This window comes from Mixophyes fleayi, chromosome 9, assembly GCF_038048845.1.
Source record: "Mixophyes fleayi isolate aMixFle1 chromosome 9, aMixFle1.hap1, whole genome shotgun sequence".
NCBI lineage: Eukaryota > Metazoa > Chordata > Amphibia > Anura > Limnodynastidae > Mixophyes > Mixophyes fleayi.
The window spans coordinates 21036026-21056652 of NC_134410.1; the positions used below are offsets into that span (position 1 = coordinate 21036026).

At 42.1% G+C, this 20627-nt stretch overlaps 1 protein-coding gene and 1 long non-coding RNA gene across 3 annotated transcripts in view; one reads left to right on the forward strand and one right to left on the reverse strand.

The window, feature by feature from the left end:
- Positions 1-20627, reverse strand: part of LOC142102164 (uncharacterized) — a 57177-nt gene that overhangs the window by 31083 nt on the left and 5467 nt on the right. The gene's annotated exons all lie outside the window — the stretch shown is intronic.
- Positions 3254-11606, forward strand: LOC142102161 (ADP-ribosylation factor 6-like). The gene is made up of 2 exons (XM_075186832.1): positions 3254-3386; positions 9016-11606. The coding sequence occupies exon 2, from the start codon at positions 9045-9047 to the stop codon at positions 9570-9572; it is 528 nt and encodes a 175-aa protein (XP_075042933.1). The 5' UTR covers positions 3254-3386; positions 9016-9044; the 3' UTR covers positions 9573-11606.

Consider the following 20627-nt stretch of genomic DNA (forward strand, 5'->3'; position numbering starts at 1 on the left):
GGTTCTTGTCATGCATTTGGGGCTAGGCCAGGCCTCCTCAGGGGAAGAGCATTACTTCCCGACGTAAGCGCCCTTTTTTAACGTGGTTTTGTCCACATGTCACCACCTCATCATTCTTCTCCATCGCCTCATCCTTCATCTTCATCGCCACATCCTTAATCTCCATCGTCTTACTGTTCTAAAACCTCTCGATACACAACGTTTCTGCTAAACACCTTATCGCTGTGCTCAATCAGTCTTCCTTGAAGGGCAGTATTCATAACCTGCACTTTCACATCACTGCCTCTCCGTACTCGTGAAAATGCGACATACAATTGTCCATGACCAAACCCAGGCTCTGGTAAATAAATACCCACACGGTCAAGAGTTTGAGCCCTCAACTGGTAAATTTAGCCTTTATTACCCCTCCCATGGGGGGAAGGGGGGATGATGGAAGTTAACTGACTTCACTATTATAATTTTTTTGTCAAATAATGTCAGTATACCAAATTTCAGGTCAATTGGATGAGCCCTTTCTGAGAAAATAGTTTTTCCCACACACACACACACACACACACACACACACTAACACACGCCGCTAGGCTTATATATATTAGATAATGTGTGTGTATATATATATATATATATATATATATATATATATATGCGGATAAACATCATATTTTATGACTTTAAAGATGGACTAAAACCAGAAAACTATTCTTGATATGTTGTAAAGGAGGATGAACTGTTTCCTCCTTTATAAAGTGCTACAGAATATGCTGGCACTATATAATAAATGGTGATGATGATGATGATGAATTATACTGCCTTAGCTATGTTCACTCAGAAAGTCATTCAGAAGTTGGTCACTAAACACCGCCATATGTATGTGAATGTCAACCCCACATCCCAAGCCAGTCAGGCTCTTTTCCGAAAGTATAAATGCTGTTTTGTGGCATTATGTATCTATGCACCCGTTTTAACAGGTAGATTTTAGGGCAAGTTGGTGGCATATGTGGGGTTGCAAATGTTAGCACCATTTGATGGGAAGAGCTGGAGATAATTATTGTCTGGAACTTTAGTAATAGTCTTTTCAATCCTCTCCTCAACGACACAATGGTACAAGTGTCTCACATATAATAAAGTCTCAACATCGCCATTCTATGTAGCTTAGTGTGCGGTATATATAGTCCCATATCCAGCAAATGCTGTGGCATGTTCTGTTTAACAACCCTTTCCGACAGTCAGAGATCTATATGATGCTACAGAAAGCAATTTGCTCTCTCATTGGTTGTAGTGCTATGTCTGCTTTTCCCATACTGAACTGTGGTTGGCTATTGATTCATATTCATATTGTTCCTTTTCAATTTCAACAGGTCATAATGCCTACGTGTTTTTATCCCTAGAAGAGGGAGGTTGCAGTGTGATGTATTTACAATGTGGTTTTGTGACAATGGCCCAAACACTGAGAGTTATTAAGTCTGAAGTAGCCTAATTCCATACCTGTACAAAGACAGCCAAAAGCTAGCCAACATCAATTTCCAAGATAACCCCGAAATAAGCACTAAAATATATGGGTGACACACTGCTTAAAAATACTTCTGCTACATGTATCCATAAGTATTAATAATACAAAGTAACATATTCTCATACTCAACTAGCAAGTTGAATATTGAACTCAACAATACTCTGCTAAGAGCAGACATTTCTGAGTAGCCCATTTCGTATGGCAACCAATCCCTCGTGTCCCAATCAGTGGCAGTCTGCAACTATCATAAGCAAACACAGGAGTTTAACAGGGAACATCAACTTCTAGTCTAAAAATGTAAGTTGTGCAACCAATTTATAAACAGCAAACATGGCAAAGAAATATAGGGGCAACCCACCACAAGTACACAAATATTAAGTTTTCCCTGCATTCATCTGCCAGTCACCAAAACAAGAATTTAATTTAAAATCTACAATTAAAAAATGTAATCAAAGAATTAGTCTTGGGTTACATAAATGCAAACAAGTGTATGCTGTCCATTGCTATAGCACTTTCACCAAATAAAGAGTTGTCTACCTTCCCAGTAAATCCAAGAAAACCTTAAATTAGCTTGAGACCTCCCAGACTCCCAGGAGAGAAAAGTTTTCTCAGAAGGAGGCATACCAGCCTGCAAGGTAGCAGGGATGTGCGCAGCACGGAGGTTTAGTGGTTAGCACTTCTGCCTAACAGCACTGGTGTCATGAGTTACATTCCTGACCATGGCCTTATCTGTGTGGAGTTTGTATGTTCTCCTTGTGTTTGCATGGGTTTCCTCTGGGTGCTCTGGTTTCCTCCCACACTTCAAAAACATACTAGTAGGTTGACTGGCTACTATTAAATTGACCTTAGTCTCTTCAGGGTGTGTGTATGTTAGGGAATTTAGACTGTAAGCTCCAATGGGGCAGGGACTGATGTGAGTTCTCTGTACAGTGCTGCGGAATTAGTGGCGCTATATAAATAGCTCATGATGATTATGTGGCGCAATGATAAAAATCGCATCTCCAATGGTCAAGGGTGTGATGGCAAAATCAGTGTCACCAAACACTTGTCCTAACCACTTGATGAGGTGAGTGGTGTCATAGAATTCTGCCAGCCTCTTCTATTTAGATCTCCTCCCAACATCTACCAGAAGTGAGGTATGAGAAGTAGACAAGTATTCCAAAACTTTAAAATTGAATGAATGTTTCCAGAGAACAATTATAGACATTGAGAAGTTCTCCATTGTGCATTGTAAGAAAAATTGTACTATGTAGTAATAGCTTGGGATTGTTAAATAGGGACATTTCCAGTGACAAATATGTAATATTTGGGACTATGCTTTGCATGCATCCTGCTCTCCCCTATGGGATGGTCCACAAATCACACTGTCTTGTAGAACAGAGGACGTAAGGAAAGTCAAGCACCTGCAATTACTCCTCCCTGCTTTAGCTTATGACTAAACATAAAACTATTTCACGATAAGTCTCTAGTTTAGTCATTGGGCTGTCGTCTTTTGTGTTTTCCATTAAGTAAGGTCTCCGAGAAAATGGCCGCCACCAGGAGCATTGAATCCAAGACACATTTCAGAATGAATTGTACTTTAAAGAAAGAAACCGGGAACACACATGCGCCAATAACTAGTGAAACAGTGTTCTTTTGAATGGACATCAGGGTGGGAACGGCGCAGCCGCAGTGAGTGCGAAGGGTGTATTGCGCGTGCGTAAAGAGTGAGCCAAGGCCGGGTGAGGGCACTCAGCATGCGCAGATGCCGCACTGAAGTAGTGTGCTGGGTGGGCGGGGATCTGCGCATGCGCAATTAGCTCTGGTGTGGTTCTTTCGCCCGCGCCCTTCCGATTCCGGGATCAGGAGCCGGGACCGTGGACACCCAGCATTAACTGTGAGTGACGGGGCAGTGTACGTGCTGGCCCGTGTATGAAACAGGGGAAGATACACGATAGTGATGTACATGATGGGGTGTCTGTGCTGCAAGGACATTTACTACAGAGGCATATGTATACTGGGACTGTCTGAGTGACAGCTTTGCTTTAAATATCAATTGTACTTATATAACAATGAATAGAGGGAGTGGCATAAGTACTTCAAGAGAGGAGGAATGATGGAGGAGGGGGACTAGCTCATTTATATGTATAATAAGGAATGGGTAGGGTACCTCAGGAGAGGAGGAATGATGGAGGAGGGGGATAGCTCAGTTATATGTATAATAAGGAATGGACAGACAAGGTACCTCAGGAGAGGAGGAATGATGGAGGTAGAGGATAGCTCAGTTATATGTATAATAAGGAACGGGCAGTGTACCTCAGGAGAGGAGGAATGATGGAGGTAGAGGATAGCTCAGTTATATGAATAATAAGGAATGGGCAGGGTACCTCAGGAGAGGAGGAATGATAGAAGAGGGGGATAGCTCAGTTATATGTATAATAAGGAATGGGCAGGGTACATCAGGAGAGGAGGAATGATGGAGGAGGGGGGATAGCTCAGTTATATGTATAATAAGGAATGGGCAGTGTACCTCAGGAGAGTAGGAATGATGGAGGAGGGGGGATAGCTCAGTTATATGTATGAAAAGGAATGGGCAGGGTACCTCAGGAGAGAGGGAATGATAGAGGAGGGGGGATAGCTCAGTTATATGTATAATAAGGAATGGGCAGTGTACCTCGGGAGAGTAGGAATGATAGAGGAGGGGGGGATAGCTCAGTTATATGTATAATAAGGAATGGGCAGGGTACCTCAGGAGAGGAGGAATTATGGGGGGGATAGCTCAGTTATATGTATAATAAGGAATGGGCAGGGTACCTCATGAAAGGAGGAATGATGGAAGAGGGGATAGCTCAGTTATATATATAATAAGGAATAGGCAGGGTAACTCAGGAGAGGGAGAATAATGGAGGAGGGGGTATAGCTCAGTTATATGTATAATAAGGAATGGACAGGGTACCTTGGGAGAGGAGGAATGATGGAGGAGGGGGTATAGCTCAGTTATATGTATAATAAGGAATGGACAGGGTACCTCGTGAGAGGAGGAATGATGGAGGAGAGGGATAGCTCAGTTATATGTATAATAAAGAATGGGCAGAGTACCTCGTGAGAGGAGGAATGATGGAGGAGGGGGATAGCTCAGTTATAAGTACAGTAAGTAGTGAGTGTATATCAGGCAAGTAGGAATAGAAGATGATGGGATATCTCAGTTATAAGTACAGTAAGAAGTGCAAATATTTCCAGATAAATGTGCTTATTATAGGGCCTTACCTCAGATGTTACCAATACTGCTTTTAGAAATCATCATTAACAAGAAAGCCATTCTACCTTCTACAACAGTCAAAATTGCTGTAAAAAATATACATACAGGCATGCAATTCTGTCATTGCTTACAGTGTCTGCACAATGCATATTTATCTTATAATGTCACTTGGAAGCAAGCACTGAACAACAAGATTATAAAATAATAACAAGCACACTTAAGTGTTAAATAAAAATGAGTATACTTTTGACAAATACTTAAAAGCAATACCTAGTGTTGTCATTCTTGGGTACCTACATTGGTATTAATGTGGGTACCCCCAGTAGGATGAGACTGCAGCATTGGGCTTTTTTGGCTTAAGTGTGTGCCAAGTGATTGGATGTGAAGTGAACATGTGATGTTATGTTTCTCCAGGAATGCCCACTGCTTCAGTGCCATCTAGCTGGTGGGAGGATTGGTAGTTTTGGCTATGGTACTTTCCATTACCAATATAATCATCATCTATTTATATAGTGCCACTAATTCTGCAGCGCTGTACAGAGAACTACCATCAGTTCCTGCCCCATTAGAGCTTACAGTCTAAATTCTCAAACATACACACACCCAGACCAAAAGAGACTAAGCTCAATTTAATAGCAGCCAATTAAGCTGATAGTATGTTTTTGGAATAATATGAGGAACATATGTTGTTCACATACAGAGAGATACATTATTTATGTTTCACCTGACACAGTATTGCATAAAAAGCCACTTCTATAATGATTTAATAATAAAATTGTGCCAAATATAGTGCATTCTGCATAGCTGTTATGTTCGGTATACATATTATTTACAGTTCTGTATAAGATGTAGTGGACTGAAATATCCTTTTAAATTCACAAGTTTAGTTACATTGGCCAATGTTAAAATTAAGGGGTCTATTTATGAAGCAGTGAAGAGTCTAATGTCAGGCAAAAATAGCTCTTTTACTTTTTCGCCCAATTTAACAAAGGATCAACTCTGGAGAAATCGGACTTCTCTACCGTTAACTCTGATTACTGTCATTCCCATAGAGGTCTAGGGTCCTATGCTATATTTATGGACATACAGTGTATTAACCCATACACATTTCATGGTGTAGAATGTTGTGTTGCGTCCTTGCAGCTAGACCTCCACCTGGTTGCTTGGGTTCCAGTATAACTGAACACTGTGGCTGGGCTGCAGTTTTGGTTCTGTTCTGTACATTTCTGGGTTGGTCAAGCTAGATAAATATGCAAAGCGTTGTGTAGTTGCCTGGTGTCTGGTATTGTTGTGCAGAGGAACAGCTACAAGTCTGTGCACATAAGTGCTTGATCTGCTGACAATGACACCAATGTCTCCTCTGCACTTTGCTGACAGTGAATGCATTGTATGCACGCCTTGTTTTTCTTCTTTCTTTTCTTTTTTATCCAGTTTTGAAAAGTCACGTTTTTCAAGTCTATCAAAATACTCCCCCTCCCCAACTTCACACCGCTTACGTTTTGACTTTTTTTTTTTACTGAATATTTTATTTATGCCCATGTTTGTGAGTGTAATAAGCAAATGTCATTCTGAGCCAACCTGAATGTGGTGCCAAGTTCTCTTTTAACTGGCATAGGGCTGGCCACAGTACATTTACAGCGGGTCAGAGCACTTTTCTCTTTATCCCACTGTAAAGAAAGAAGGACGGCTGTTTCCATGTGCAGGCCGTAGGAGCTCTGGTGGCTCTCTATCTGTTTCTTTGGTTTTTAACACGTTAGTATTTTAGGAGATGCTATTAGTGTTTTAAAGTATACATTAGATAGTGTTGGATTATTAGTGATCTGATTGGTATTAAGTGTTCTATGACTGTACAGTGTGGCATACAGAAGGCATTTTAAATACTTTGACAAATTACAAAAATTAGAGTAAAGGCGCCTACTGATATAGATACACATAAGCAACAAGGTGTATCAATTTCACATAGACGATGTCTATAAAGTATCTTTCTCTGTATCCAATCCGGGGCAGAAGGAGAAATGAGGACAAAGCAGTCCACAGTATTATTGATATAATTTTTTTTCACCAGTCCCGGTCAAAAAGAAAAGATACATTTCTTCCAAAGAAGACACCAGCTTCTTAACTCTCTTGTAGATATGTAGTTTACTCACACTGATGTTTTTTCTGTGTGGACTCTCACCACAGGAGTGAAAAGGGGTAAATATAACCCACACATAGAATAAAGGGAAAAGAAAAAAACACACAGTGTAATACTGTAGATTTGATTAAAAAAAACAATGGATATTTATTCCACTCCCATATATAAAAAACATATATCACTTCCTGAACAACTCCATACATAGACATACAGATATTCGTACCAGATATAAAGTAGAATAAGGCATCCAAAATATAAACAGTGCCCGTCCAGAACATGTACTGATAAATGTGGAGCTTCAAGAATATTCTGTAGTACTTATGGAGAATATAAATGGTTGGTCTTCCCCCATCAACGCTCCAACGCGTTTCGGCTCATAAAAGTATTCCTCAAGACACAAAATACTTTGTAATTTGTCAGATTACCAGAGCAGTTGGGATAGTTTAGGTTCAGCATTTTGCGCCAGTAGATGATACATCTTAACCTCCAGTATTGAGGGCCAGCACTAGCAGAGGGGTGCAGGAGAACTGCATGGTGCAAGAAAGACGGGCAGTGTTGGGGGTACAAAACTGATAGGTGCAGAGTATTTTCTATTAGACAGAATCAAGTGGTGGACGAAAATATATAAATTTACTATGTTTTCACATTTTTTACTGCAGAAAAAGTCTATTTATTGATATATGCTACTAACAGAATGTCCTATTTATCTAAAAAATATAAAACAATAACAATATAAAGTTCAGTTGGATGAACGAGCAACTATCAGTATAACGGCCACATCACAAAATCTTGAATACCGGCCAGGGCAAAAGTGGGTTTAAACTTTCCGGTCATTAAGCAGATAAATTTAGTGATAGGGGAATGGAAATAGATATTCCACAGTAGGCGTTATTGAAATAAAGCCTATGCTTTTACTAAATATTTCAGGAAAGAAATTGTATATGTGTCGCCCTGAGCCTAATTCTGCACTTCTCTGTATAACACTGCATACTATTGTATACAAAACTGTAAATAAATTCAAGACTATACTAAGAATTTAGTACAGGTGATGGTTTTGTTCTTAAAGACAAACATGCAACTGGGCCTGTTTTCCTTTATAAAACACAGCGGTCACTGTTGGAGGGAGAGAGGATTACATAATCTCTCTACTTGAAAAAGGTCTAGATGTTGTTTTGGAAGCTGTATAGTCTGTCTAGTATGGAGGCACAGGTAGTGTCAATAAACCTCTCCTTTTAAATGATAGATTTTGATAATAAAGCATATATGTTGTAAAGAGTGCCGGAGAGAACTGATATACATATCCGCTGCACCCACTTCCTTTCCCCTTAGTGTATCTCTGGTAATATCACAATTAAGAAATCAAAATCGGTAATACATTAGGGACTGATTGGTCAGGGTCTGAATGAAATGATTGCTGCCAAGCCTGCCTTGCACAGCTGGTTTCAAGCTATGTTCCCATGCTCTGAAGTGTAAGTCTAAGGGGCATATTCAATTAGGATCCACGGTACCGCAATAACGTGGATTTTCGTTCGCACCCCATAGGGTTGAATACGAAAATCCACGTTATTGCGGTACTGTGGATTAACTTCGCGGCCCGTTCCGGCACGATCCCGCGGACCGGAAACATAATTGAATATGCCCCTAATATTGTTACAGGATATTTAGATATCTCTAACAGTATGTATATAGAACATCCATTCAAATACAATATGTTAAGACACCTTTATAAGTAAATACAATGGCACTGTTCTTTTAGCTTGGTTGCAATGATCTATGAAATGTTATTTTTCTGTTCATAGAGCAAACGTAGTTACTGTGCGGTGCAATGGGTGTGAACAATAGCTGCTGATAGATACGAACTATTCTCTTGGTGTTTGTTACTGGATATAATGACAGTACAGACTTAGTAATAGACTGAATTATTTTCTGTATGAAACAGTTCAGAGTAGTTATCCCTGAGCCTCATGAACCAACAAGTATTACTGGAATTATCCCCTTTCATTATATTCTAGATCTATAAAGTATAGTGTGTGTTTGGAGGTGACTCTTAATGACCTCTTTGGGTAACTTCACAAATTTACAGACCGTTCATATTCACTCTTTATCTCTTTCTCTCTCTCCCTCTCTCTCTAGCCCAGCTGTATGGACTCTAAGCCTCCATCATGGGGCATATGCTATCCAGGGTGTTTGGGAACAAAGAAATGCGAATATTAATGTTGGGTCTAGACGCGGCCGGAAAGACCACCATTCTGTACAAGCTGAAGTTGGGCCAATCCGTCACGACCATTCCCACTGTGGGCTTCAATGTGGAGACGGTGACTTATAAGAATGTTAAGTTCAATGTGTGGGACGTTGGCGGCCAGGACAAGATCCGCCCGCTCTGGCGGCACTATTACACAGGCACACAGGGCCTCATATTTGTGGTAGACTGTGCTGACCGAGATCGCATTGACGAGGCGCGGCAAGAACTCCACCGCATCATTAATGACCGTGAAATGAGGGATGCCATCATTCTCATTTTCGCCAACAAACAGGACCTGGTAGATGCCATGAAGCCACACGAAATCCAGGAAAAGCTTGGACTAACCCGCATCAGGGACAGAAACTGGTACGTCCAGCCATCTTGTGCCAACACCGGAGAGGGACTCTACGAGGGTCTCATGTGGCTAACTTCAAACTACAAATCTTAAATTCTTTTTATGGTGATTATTTTTTTTTTTTTTTTTAATATATATGATTTTTTTTTTCCTCTTTAATTTTACTGGCTCAGTAGAGGAGCTTTGAAGGAGTAATCCGTATAAACCAAATCTGGGTGTCCCATTTTGTTATATAATGAAAGTTAAAGGGAGATTTTGGAGCTGCAGGGCTGCAAAGGACTTTGCTAGGTACTGACAGCCCCTTGCGTTATCTGCCTTAATTATCAGTGTGAAGCGATTAACACAGCTGAGTATTAGCTCTTTCTTCAGACCTCAGCAGTCACAGCTTTGTCTGTCTCCCCGTACTGTTAATGAAAAGGGCTGGTTACCTCTTGCTCAGCAGCATAAACCATGCAACAGCTCGGTATTAAAATAACGCCTTGTACGCAAGTGGGCAAGCAGAAAGCACTGCGTGGTGGAGGGTTTCAGTGTTACATTATCATGGGTACAATATCCTCTTATAGTGTCATTTCTTACACAAGACCTGTGCCTGATCATTATGCTTTGCAGATTGCGTGTTGTCAGCAGCTAAATCTTTGTCTAATGCAAAATGATTTCTGTAATGATTTGCATTATTAATTAGTCTGATGTGTTCCTGGAACCAAATTTGGATTTGTCTATCCTTCAATGCATTCCTCTTACCTATTCCATGAACCAATTTAGCTTTATTTTTGTTAACAACTTCCTGCCCACATGTTGGGTTTCCTTTTACAATGAATCAAAATTTCCACCTCATTCCATTACTCCCAGGAAAAAAATGTTCCCTTTACCGGCACGTTCACATTTATCCACTGTGTAATGCACTTTGTAATCACTAACTAACACCAGAAAACCGTATTTAAAAATAGGATGATTGGTTTCTTAGGGACTTGTTCCCACCATTGTGACCTATTTCTAATGTGCTAACACACTACTGGTACAATAGATTGTATTGGTAAAAGTGCACTGCATCAGTGGCTCACTGAAAACGTGTGATCACCTAACTCCTGTATTTTCATACGCTTTACTAATTTTTCCAGAGCATATATATGAGCGGTCTCTTAATGTACCTTTTAGGGGTAGAGGTCTCAAACCTTCTAAAAGGAAAAGTGGAGGTTCTCCCCTCAGATTCTAGCTATCATTTATCTAGTACATGCTAGAATCTGATTGGTTCCTACGGGCAACACCTCAAGTTTGCCTTTATAGAAGGTTTGAGAAATATACACTTCACTTCATGTTCTGCTTAAGCCTGGTTCTGAGATCTGTCGGTCTGTAAATTTGTTCAAAATGTCCATTACGTCTTAATCCATCTCTACTGGGAGCTCGGATTTCAAGTTTTGTCTCTAAATGTTTGTAGCCTGAAATTACCCTTCACCTGTTAACTTTCCATTCATTAGTGTCCGTCACGAAGAAAGTAAAAATATTATACTTTGCATTAGGAAGACCCTATAGGCCTTTGAGCCAGGCCTTATTTAACAGGCTTGTTCATATCTTGCAAACCGGACTCTACTTTACACTGACACAACAAACATTTACACACTACACAAAAACCTTTTTATTTTTTTGCGATAAAACTGTGAGCGCCTCCAGTTTGAGCACTAGGCACCTTTTGTTCCCCAGGCACAGAACAAAAATGACATGCGCTGACATTGCACTTTTTTCTGTATGGAGCAGGTCTTTTCATGGAACTAAAACTATGATTTCTGATGTTCTATCCACATAATGACCTCCAGTGTAGTGTTATATTACAGTGGTTATTGCTGATTTTGAGGCCAACGTACTCTTATGCCTTTTTTTTGGGCTGGCTCAGTCTTCCAGCCCATTGGGCAATAGTGTCTGACGTTACATACTGATCCACTGGTGAAGTGACAGGGTTCAATTCTTACTGACTGACATGCATTGCTGAGCTATGCAGACCTCCCCTGGTCTTATTCCCGCCCTTCCCTCCAGTGCACTAATGTTATTCCTGTTCCAGAATGTTTGATTTCCAATAAGATTTGTTTCATGTTGTATTGCTTAATACCTATCAATAAAAAGTTCAACAATGCATCCAAACGTCTATACTGTGTGTCAAATGTACATTCATGATGCAATGTTGTGTGTCCTGTCTGAAATAGTGATGTATATCCACACCATCCAATTCAGCATTTTTCTGCACATAACAAGCAGTATGATCGTCCATTACTTTTCATACGAGCGCTAGCTAATGGGCTCCATGAATGCTGCTTTTATAAGACCTATCGGTCTGTGATGTGTGCTATGAATTCTGTGCTTAAGCTGCCTGAACAGTGTTTGTAAATGCCAGGTTCCCAAGTGTAAGCTTATATTAAAGGATCACTAAAACTCCGAATTTAAATTTTCAGATATGAAACATAAAGGTAAAAATAAGTAAGTACTGTGTTCACCGGACATTCGACTGCGGCTCTGTTACAAAGTATTGTCTCCTCACTCTAGTACAAACAGCTGAAGTTCCTCTCTCACCTTTAGTGTCCTGACGGAATCTGATGCAGGTTATAAAGTTTATCCCGCAGGCATTTAAGTTGTTGTAAGATTAGTGGGCCTGTCCCTATGTAAGGATCATGCACGCTGGATGCCCAGTGCAAATCGTTTTTATTTTGCTGCAGTGCTCCTTGATTGTCCGGTCAGCGCTCTTCAAGATGCTCCTCTCCGATCCACTGCAAACTAGTTGTGCATGTGGGGAGGCAGAGAGACAGAAAAGCTGAAGAGGCTCCCTGTGCAAAAGTGTAAATGTCGCATCAAGTCTAAATACCTACCGCTTAAGAACAAACCCTTTTGTTAAATAAGTTTTTCTAAAACAGTCCTTGGTTTAGTATCTTTTCTTCAAGTAATCACAGGTGAGGGGACATCAGGACTGTCCTTATTACAGTTGCAACTTTTGAGTGTTTTGAAGATTCATATTTTTAATTGCACCTGCTGCATCACAGAACTGATAAGATGGAGCAAAGTTCTGCCCACTATAAGTATAGGGACAAGTGTTTTGCATAGTGGTTCTGTACCCTTCTGCAAAGCAAGGAATGCCCTGGAATGGTCTGTGCAAAGCTCTGCTCCTCGCATGCACTTTGGAAATCTAGGTCCACTTGTGAATTTGAGGTGTATGGTGTCACCAAAGACGCTTTTGCACTGTGCCTCTATATTGTGCATTGTAAGTTCACTGCACTGTATTATTGCACAATATCTGTCTTTTTAGTTAAAGAAATAAAAGAGCATCGTGGACATACACCGATCAGCCACAAGATAAAAACCACTGACAAGTGAAGTGAATAAAATTGATTATCTCGTTACAATGGCACCTGTCAAAGGGTGGGATACATTAAGCAGCAAGTGAAGTTCGTTCTTGAAGTTGATGTGTTGGAAGCAGGAAAAATGGCCAAGCGTAAGGATCTGAGCAACTTTGACAAGGGCCAAATTGTGAGAGCTAGACGACTGGGTCAGAACATGTCCAAAATGGCAGGTCTTGTGGGGTGTTCCCGGTATGCAGTGGTTAGTACCTACCAAAAGTGGTCCAAGGAAGGACAACCTGTGAACCGGCAATAGGGTTATGGACGAAGGCTAGCCCGCCTAGCACAAATTGCTGAAAAATTTAATGCTGGCTATGAAAAAGGTGTCGGGACACAAGATGACCTGGTCTGATGAATCACGTTTTGTTGGTTTTTTTTTTTACATCCTGTGGACTGCTGGGTGCATGTGCGTTGTTTACCTGGGGAAGAGATGGCACCAGGATGCAGTATGGTAAGAAGGCATGCTGGCGGAGGCAGTGTGATGTTCTGCTGGTAAACCTTGGGTCCTGGCATTCATGTGGATGTTACTTTGACATGCAACACCTACCTAAACATTGTTGCAGTCCAAGTACAACACTTCATTGCAATGGTATTCCCTGATGGCAGTGGCCTCTTTCAGCAGGATAATGCGCCCTGTCACACTGAAAAAAATGTTCAGGAATGGTTTGAGGAACATGATAAAGAGTTTACGGTGTTGACTTGGCCTTCATATTCCCCAGATCTCAATCCGATCGACCATATGTGGGATGGATGTGCTGGAAAAACAAGTCCTAGCCATGGAGACCCCACCTCGCAACTTACATAACTTAAAAGATCTGCTGCTAACGTCTCTGTGCCAGATACCATGAAACACCTTCAGAGATACAGTAGAGTATTGCATGTCGGTTATGCTTGCTATGACATCACTGGTTCTGCCCTATGCGAATGAATCCACCATTCTGCAGCCTTTCTGTTAGCTTGGAAACTAGCCAGTCTCTCACGCAAGCTCCGTTTTTCCCGCTAGCCTTACAGCAGCAGGTGAGTGCGAGAGACCAAATTTAAAGCAATGTTTTATTTTACTTTGCCAGAAAACAATGCATAGCTGAATTATCATTACATTTATGTGGATAGTGGACAAATCTGAAAATGCAAATTAGACATTATTGAAAAATGACTTTTGGCACTGCAAAAAAAAACCCAAGGAAGAGTCTGTAAGGGTACCAATCTCCAAGTAGGAATTGTACCTACAGGGTCTTCTAAATTCACATGCTCTGCACATGTTTAAGATCATGTAAATGGGAATTTGCAGTTGTGTTCACAGAGCATTGTGCAGCATTTTTTATAGAAGCAAAAAAAAAGCATGCATTTGCGAATGTGTTAGCCTGAATGGACCTGGCGTGTATTACAGATCCATGCATGTGCATAACGTTTGAACATGTATAATTGCGCCACCCTGACTTAATGGGCCACAATGTTTTGATCAATCTTTTTTAGTCAGGCAATGTATTGCGCAGTCACCTTTTGTGTCACAAGTCACGTGTCTCCTTCCCATCTGCCCATGTCTGGAATAAATGTCACTTTCAAAAAAGTTTTCTTTTAATTTAAATTAGGATGATAATATAATCAGTGATCATTTCAATTTAAATGTTTTTCGTGGGTAATTACTTGGTAGTACCAAGATTGAGTTAGAGCTGCTGAATGCCATCTCCGTTCAGCTGCTGGACCCAGCGAGTTTCCTGTCAGCTGTCATTACTTTTATCATCTCTTCTAGTCCTTTGGGGACCTCAGCTGCCTACTTGGTGACAGCAGCTGCCACCAAACATGATGAACAACTGTCCTGGCTCTCTTTCCAGCAGTGACCATAACACTAAAGAGAAACGTTGGGCTATGTACAGTTACTCCATACTGATGGATAACAAACAAAAGTCTGAGAAACACAAAAGCAAAAGTCTCCTCTGTTACCAGCAAAAGAAGGACGTTCAGTTAGGATAAATGGTGTTGGACAGTCATGGTTGCCGGCAGATAACTTACAAGGTTTTTTGTTGCCGCCTTTTGCTGTCTCTCCTCATACCAACCATAACACAGTTCCATGGAGATGCTAATTGCCAATGCTTTATTATTGGAGAATAATAAAGCAGCTGTTCAAGAATAGCCACAAGCACTTTCTCCACCAGTAACGACAATGGTTATACCACTACTTTCTATATCAAGTGTTCCCTACACCTCTTGTATAGTAAGCTTATTTGGGTAGGGCCATCTTTACCTTCTGTTTCATGTCATGTATGTGATTGGTGTTGGGATTCCTTCAATGTACAACGCTATGTAATATACAGTGGCGCTTTAGAAATAAAAGATAACGATTATGTATTCAAATTAGATTTACACTTAGCATTACACTACTACCAACCAACACACAATTTATCTGATGTACACAACAAAGATTGCCTACTGAGTTATCTCTAGAAGACTATTTACACAATGACATTTAGCATTTTGGGAACAGAGATTAGACATCCGTTTAAAACAGTTGATTAATCCTTATAGCAGTGGTTCCCAAACTTTTTCAGTTCGCTACACTTAGAGTCTCCATAATTTTTCAAGGCACCCCTCCAAAATAATTTCCGAGCAGTCCCAGTTTTTGTAGTATTTGAGTCAAAAGAACGTAATAAGTATTTAGGTCAGAACAGAAATACTTAGTAAGTTGTTTGCAAAAATAATATACATAAATCCAAGGGAAAAGAATGTTTTTATATATTCTTTTTCAATTCTATTTCTGTCAAAGAACAATTTACTGCTAATATTAAGAGGAATAAGATAAAACAAAATAAAACAACATGTACAAAAATCATCACACTGTCTGCCCCTTCATCCACACACACTGTCTGCCCCTCTTCATCCTCACTCTGCCCCCTCTTTCATTCTTTTGCCCCTCCATTGCTGTTTCCTTTCACCTCCCCTCTGTTTCTTTACTTACCATACTTGGCCTTCTGTCTTCTCTTCTATCTTCTTACCAATGCGGTGGTGCCCAGGACCCAGCATCCTCCTCTCTCCTGCCGCTTCTTACTGAATATGTCGGGTGCGATGACGTCACGCCCAACATTCAGTGAGAAGGGAGGAGGATGCTGGGTCCCGGGCACCGCCGGATTGATAAGTTGTTTTTCATTTGGGTTTTTTTTTTTTGTCCCCTGGCCGTGGCACCCCTCTGACAGCGCCACAACGCACACTTTGGGAACCGCTGCCTAATAGTAAACATGCTCTCAATACATCCGGACACTTTCCTGAATGCTACAAGCACCAGGCCAATCTTTCAGGAGTGTCAATGTGCATTGGCTGTTGATACAGGTGTGTCTATTTTACCAGATGTCACAGCATCCACTCGGTTCTCTTGATATGAGAGAGCTCGGAGCTTTTGAAGTCCCGACTGAGTATTTGGACACTTCGCTCCAATAGTTCTGCCAGTTGGGAGGATTTAATTCTTTAATTTGAGGAGTTCTTTAATGTTTCTCCTACACCGTTATTGAAAGGGCTCCCTGTTTGGTTTGTTCTTGGATTGGTTAAAGTGGACTCGCAAGAAACAACATCAATTATATGGGATTTTTTTTGTAGGCCCAGTGTGAATTATTATCTCCAGATTATTTAGGTCCCATGTTGCCATTTTGTGAAATTCAATAACGATAATGACCTCTACTGGTCGCCGTTCTACTTAACCCATCTACTTGTGTGATTTGTACTACCATGTCCATTTCTTTTTTTAAATTAGCGGTTGAAGAGCAAGCTTACATGGTGCAATCGGTCGCTCAACAACTGTCCCGGCTGCATTGCTGCAGATCCAGCAACAATGGACTTCTGGTGTTGCAGGACAAACAGAAGCTCATGGAAATAGTCTGGTTCTTTTAGCAAAATTTGGCAGTTTCCAAGCCAGATGAGTTTCATGGATAGTTATGGCAAGAAGTATGGAGGACAAACAGGTGGCAAAGAGAGAACAAATAGTACAACACTGAGAGCAGTCCCAAACAGGTGACAACCGTCATAGTTCCACCCAGTGTGTGAACGCGTTATGGATGTATGTGTCGCGAGCCACGGCGGCTCCGGGCACTGCTGCGACTCTCTGCAGCCATCGTCATGACGACCGGGACGTCACTGTAGGTTTGTCCCGGCCGTTGCGAAGGCAACGGTTGGGACGCTCTCAGTCTGTAGCGCCGTGCCTTGGCATCCAGAACAGTCGGGCGCGTGCGCAAATTAAGAAATAGCCTCAGGTGGCTAATTATTTATATCCTGTGGCCAAACGTTTTCATTGGTCCATACTAGTATTTAAGGCAGGAAGTGCCAAAGCCTCCCTGCCGGTTATAGTCCCTGCTACCCTGCATACTTCTCCTGCTCTGTTGTTGCTCCTGTTATTTCTATTATCGTTGCTGACCCCTTGCCTGGATACTGACACCGTTGTTTTGCCTGTGACTCTGACCCATTGCTCGGATACTGACGCTGCCGTATTACCAGTGACCTCTTTGACCCCTGGCCTGGACCTAGACGCTACTGTATTACCGGCGACCCTCAAAACCTCTGCCGGGATCTTCACTCCACCTCTGTGTGAACACCTACGCTACGTTCTCAGGTTATCAGCTCCTACTACTAGAGTACAAGACCTGGGGGCATCAGAGTACCTGTAAGCGCATCTAGCTCAAAGGAAAAGCGGTTCCTATAGGCGAAGACCTCTGAAGCGGATCTAGGAGTTGATACCTGGGGCGTGAGCCGTAACATTATAACCGGCCTCAAATATATACACTAGGGGGCACATTCAATTAGCTTTCCGGTTCGCAGGATCGCGCCGGAACGGCCCGCGAAGTAAATCCACGGTACCGCAATAACGTGGATTTTCGTTCGCACCCCATAGGGTTGCGTACGAAAATCTGCGTTATTGTGGTACTGTGTTACCGGCAATACTGCGCAGGTTTCGGAGTGAGTGAACTGTCTTGAAATTCGGTCCTATGGAACCAAGTCCGGCTCAAGTGTTGGCAGGACAAATCCAGACCTTGTCCCAAATGGTCCAAGAGCTGTCTAAGAGCTGGTCTATTGTTGCCCTTACCAGTTCCAGTCAGACCTTGGACCCACTTGCCCATGGACTTCATTGTCGACTTACCTCCATCTTCCGGGTGCAACACCATCTGGGTAACCGTGGATCGGTTCAGTAAAATGGCTCCCTTTAATCCTTTGACTAAGTTACCTTCAGCATGCTCTCTGGCCTCACTATTCATCAAATGTGCTTCGTCTCCATGGTCTCCCTGAAAATATAGTGTCCAATCGGGGGTCTCAGTTCATAGCAGCCTTCTGGAAATCTTTTTGCTCCCTGCTGGTTATTAGTCTAAGCCTATCATCTGCCTACCATCCACAGTCAAACTGACAAACTGAAATGGTGAATCAGTCCCTAGAGCAATATCTGCTGGAAGTTGGTACATCAGTCCTTACTCCGAGCCTCCTTTAGGTCCAAAGTCTTTGCTGACCTACACCATTCTGCCTGTTCCTTCAAGGTTGGAGATTTCGTATGGTTGTCTACTCGGAATATCAGACTCCGCCAACCGTGCAAGAAGCTAGGGCCCAACTTTACTAGACTTTTTCCCATTTTGAAACAAATCAACCCAGTGTCTTTCAGACTGAAGGTTCCAGAATCTTTAAGAATTCCCAACACGTTCCACTGCTCCCTGTTGAAACCCGTTCTTTCCTCCAAAAGGTTCGGACACAGACTGCCTTCTAAACCTCAGTCTATATCTATTGATGGACATCAAGAATTTGAGTTTGAGAAAATCTCGGACTCAAGAAAGTTCAGGGCCAAATTAATTTTCTAGTTCATTGGAAGGCATACGACCCTGAAGAGCGGTCCTGGGTACCGCAAAGGAATCTACATTCAGATAGATTACTTACTGATTTCTTTAGAAGATTTCCCGGAAAACCAGGTTGTCGGGGTTCCTTGACCCCTCCTCAAGGAGGGGGAGGGGTACTGTCACGAGCCACGGCGGTGCCCGGAGCCCCAGTCTCCCGATCGTCGTGACGACGACCATGACGCTCTGTCTGTAGCGCTGCGCCCCGGCATCCAGGACAGCCGGGCATGTGCGCAAATTAAGAAATAGCCTCAGGTAGCTAATTATTTCTCCTGTGGCCAAACGTTTTCATTGGTCCATACTAGTATTTAAGGCAGGAAGGGGCAAAGTCTCCCTGCCAGTTATAGTCCCTGCTACCCTGCATACTTCTCCTGCTCTGTTGTTGCTCCTGTTACTTCTATTATTGTTGCTGACCCCTTGCCTGGATACTGACAACGTTGTTTTGCCTGTGACCCTTGACCTCTTGCCTGGATACTGACGCCTCTTATTTGCCTGTGACCCTGACCCATTGCTCGGATACTGGCATTGCCGTATTGCCTGTAACCTAATTGACCCCTGGCCTGGACCTAGACGCTACTGTATTACCGGCGACCCTCAAAACCTTTGCCAGGATCTTCACTCCACCTCTGTGTGAACACCTGCACTATGCTCTCAGGTTAGCAGCTCCTACTACTAGAGTACAAGACCTGGGGACATCAGAGTACCTGTGAGCGCATCTAGCTCTACGGGAAAAGCGGTTCCTATAGGCGAAGACCTCTAAAGCGGTTCTAAGAGTTGATACCTGGGGCGTGAGCTGTAACAGTATGCAAGTGAATCTGCTACTTCACGGAGGAGCTTGGATGGAAAAGTCCATGGTTAGTGACACTGTAGAACTTCAGCATTCTGGAGATAGCTGCCATGTCTATATTGAGTGAAAAAGCTTTAGTGCTATTAAAATGAGCTCTACATGGATTTAATGAGCTAAGTGATATTTTAGAATCGCAGTAGGTAGTAGGTTTGCAATTTCTTCAAGCAATTGCAGATTCACAAGAGAAGGAAGGCAAACAGGAGCATAGCCACTGAGATGGCATGACCATATAGACAGGTTTGTTAAGTTACTCTCAAGACATAATGAGCTGGCTGCTTGAGACAACCTATGTGCAACACACCTTGTGTTGCCCAGTGCTAGCTCCAATGCTGTTCCTCCCATGGATTCTGGTTCCAGCCTGGCTGAGCTACCCTGAGCAAGAGACCTGGAAAAATTCTTATATAGCCTTTTCATGTGTCTGGAACTCCCTACATCAACTGATATTAGAGGCAGTCCTGTTCCTCTAAGATTTTGCCCACTCCATGTCTCCTCAACTTCCAGCACTCAGAACTGGATTTAGGGCTGAGTTCATTTCAATACTGAGTATAATTTTTCAGTGTCAAGTTCCTACAAGGGGTGGCCCACATTGTTCACACCTATCATTCTATCTTGAGACTTGAACAAATTCCTTGAAGTGGTGTAGGAGGGGAGTTCTTTGAACTTTCAGTGGATACGCAGCTTGATCTTCAGTCTGTGAAGGTTTCCTTCCTTATAGCAATCTCCTCAGCCATAAGAGTTTCCGCGTTGGTGCCCTTTTATGCGTGATGATGTTCCTTGTTTTACTTCATGACAGTATTGCGGCAATCTTCTTATTTCTTGATTTCTTTTCTAAGGAGGTAGCTTCATGCCTCTTTTCCTGACACCTTTGAGAGGTGACTTTTTCCAAATTCGGCTTCAATTGGAGGGTTCCAACTCTCTCTATCCGCTCTTCTGAACCACCTACAGCCAGGGACGCTCTGAAGATACAATTTTGTTGATACAACAGCTTACTGTTAATGCAGAAGTGGACAAATCCCTCCATTGCCTCTGCCTGCTCTGTCCAGGTGATGAGCCCAACAACAGTTGTGGGAGG

Excerpts from the sequence above, each read along its gene's own strand:
- LOC142102161 (XM_075186832.1), top strand. The coding sequence starts at position 9,045 with ATGGGGCATATGCTATCCAGGGTGTTTGGGAACAAAGAAATGCGAATA.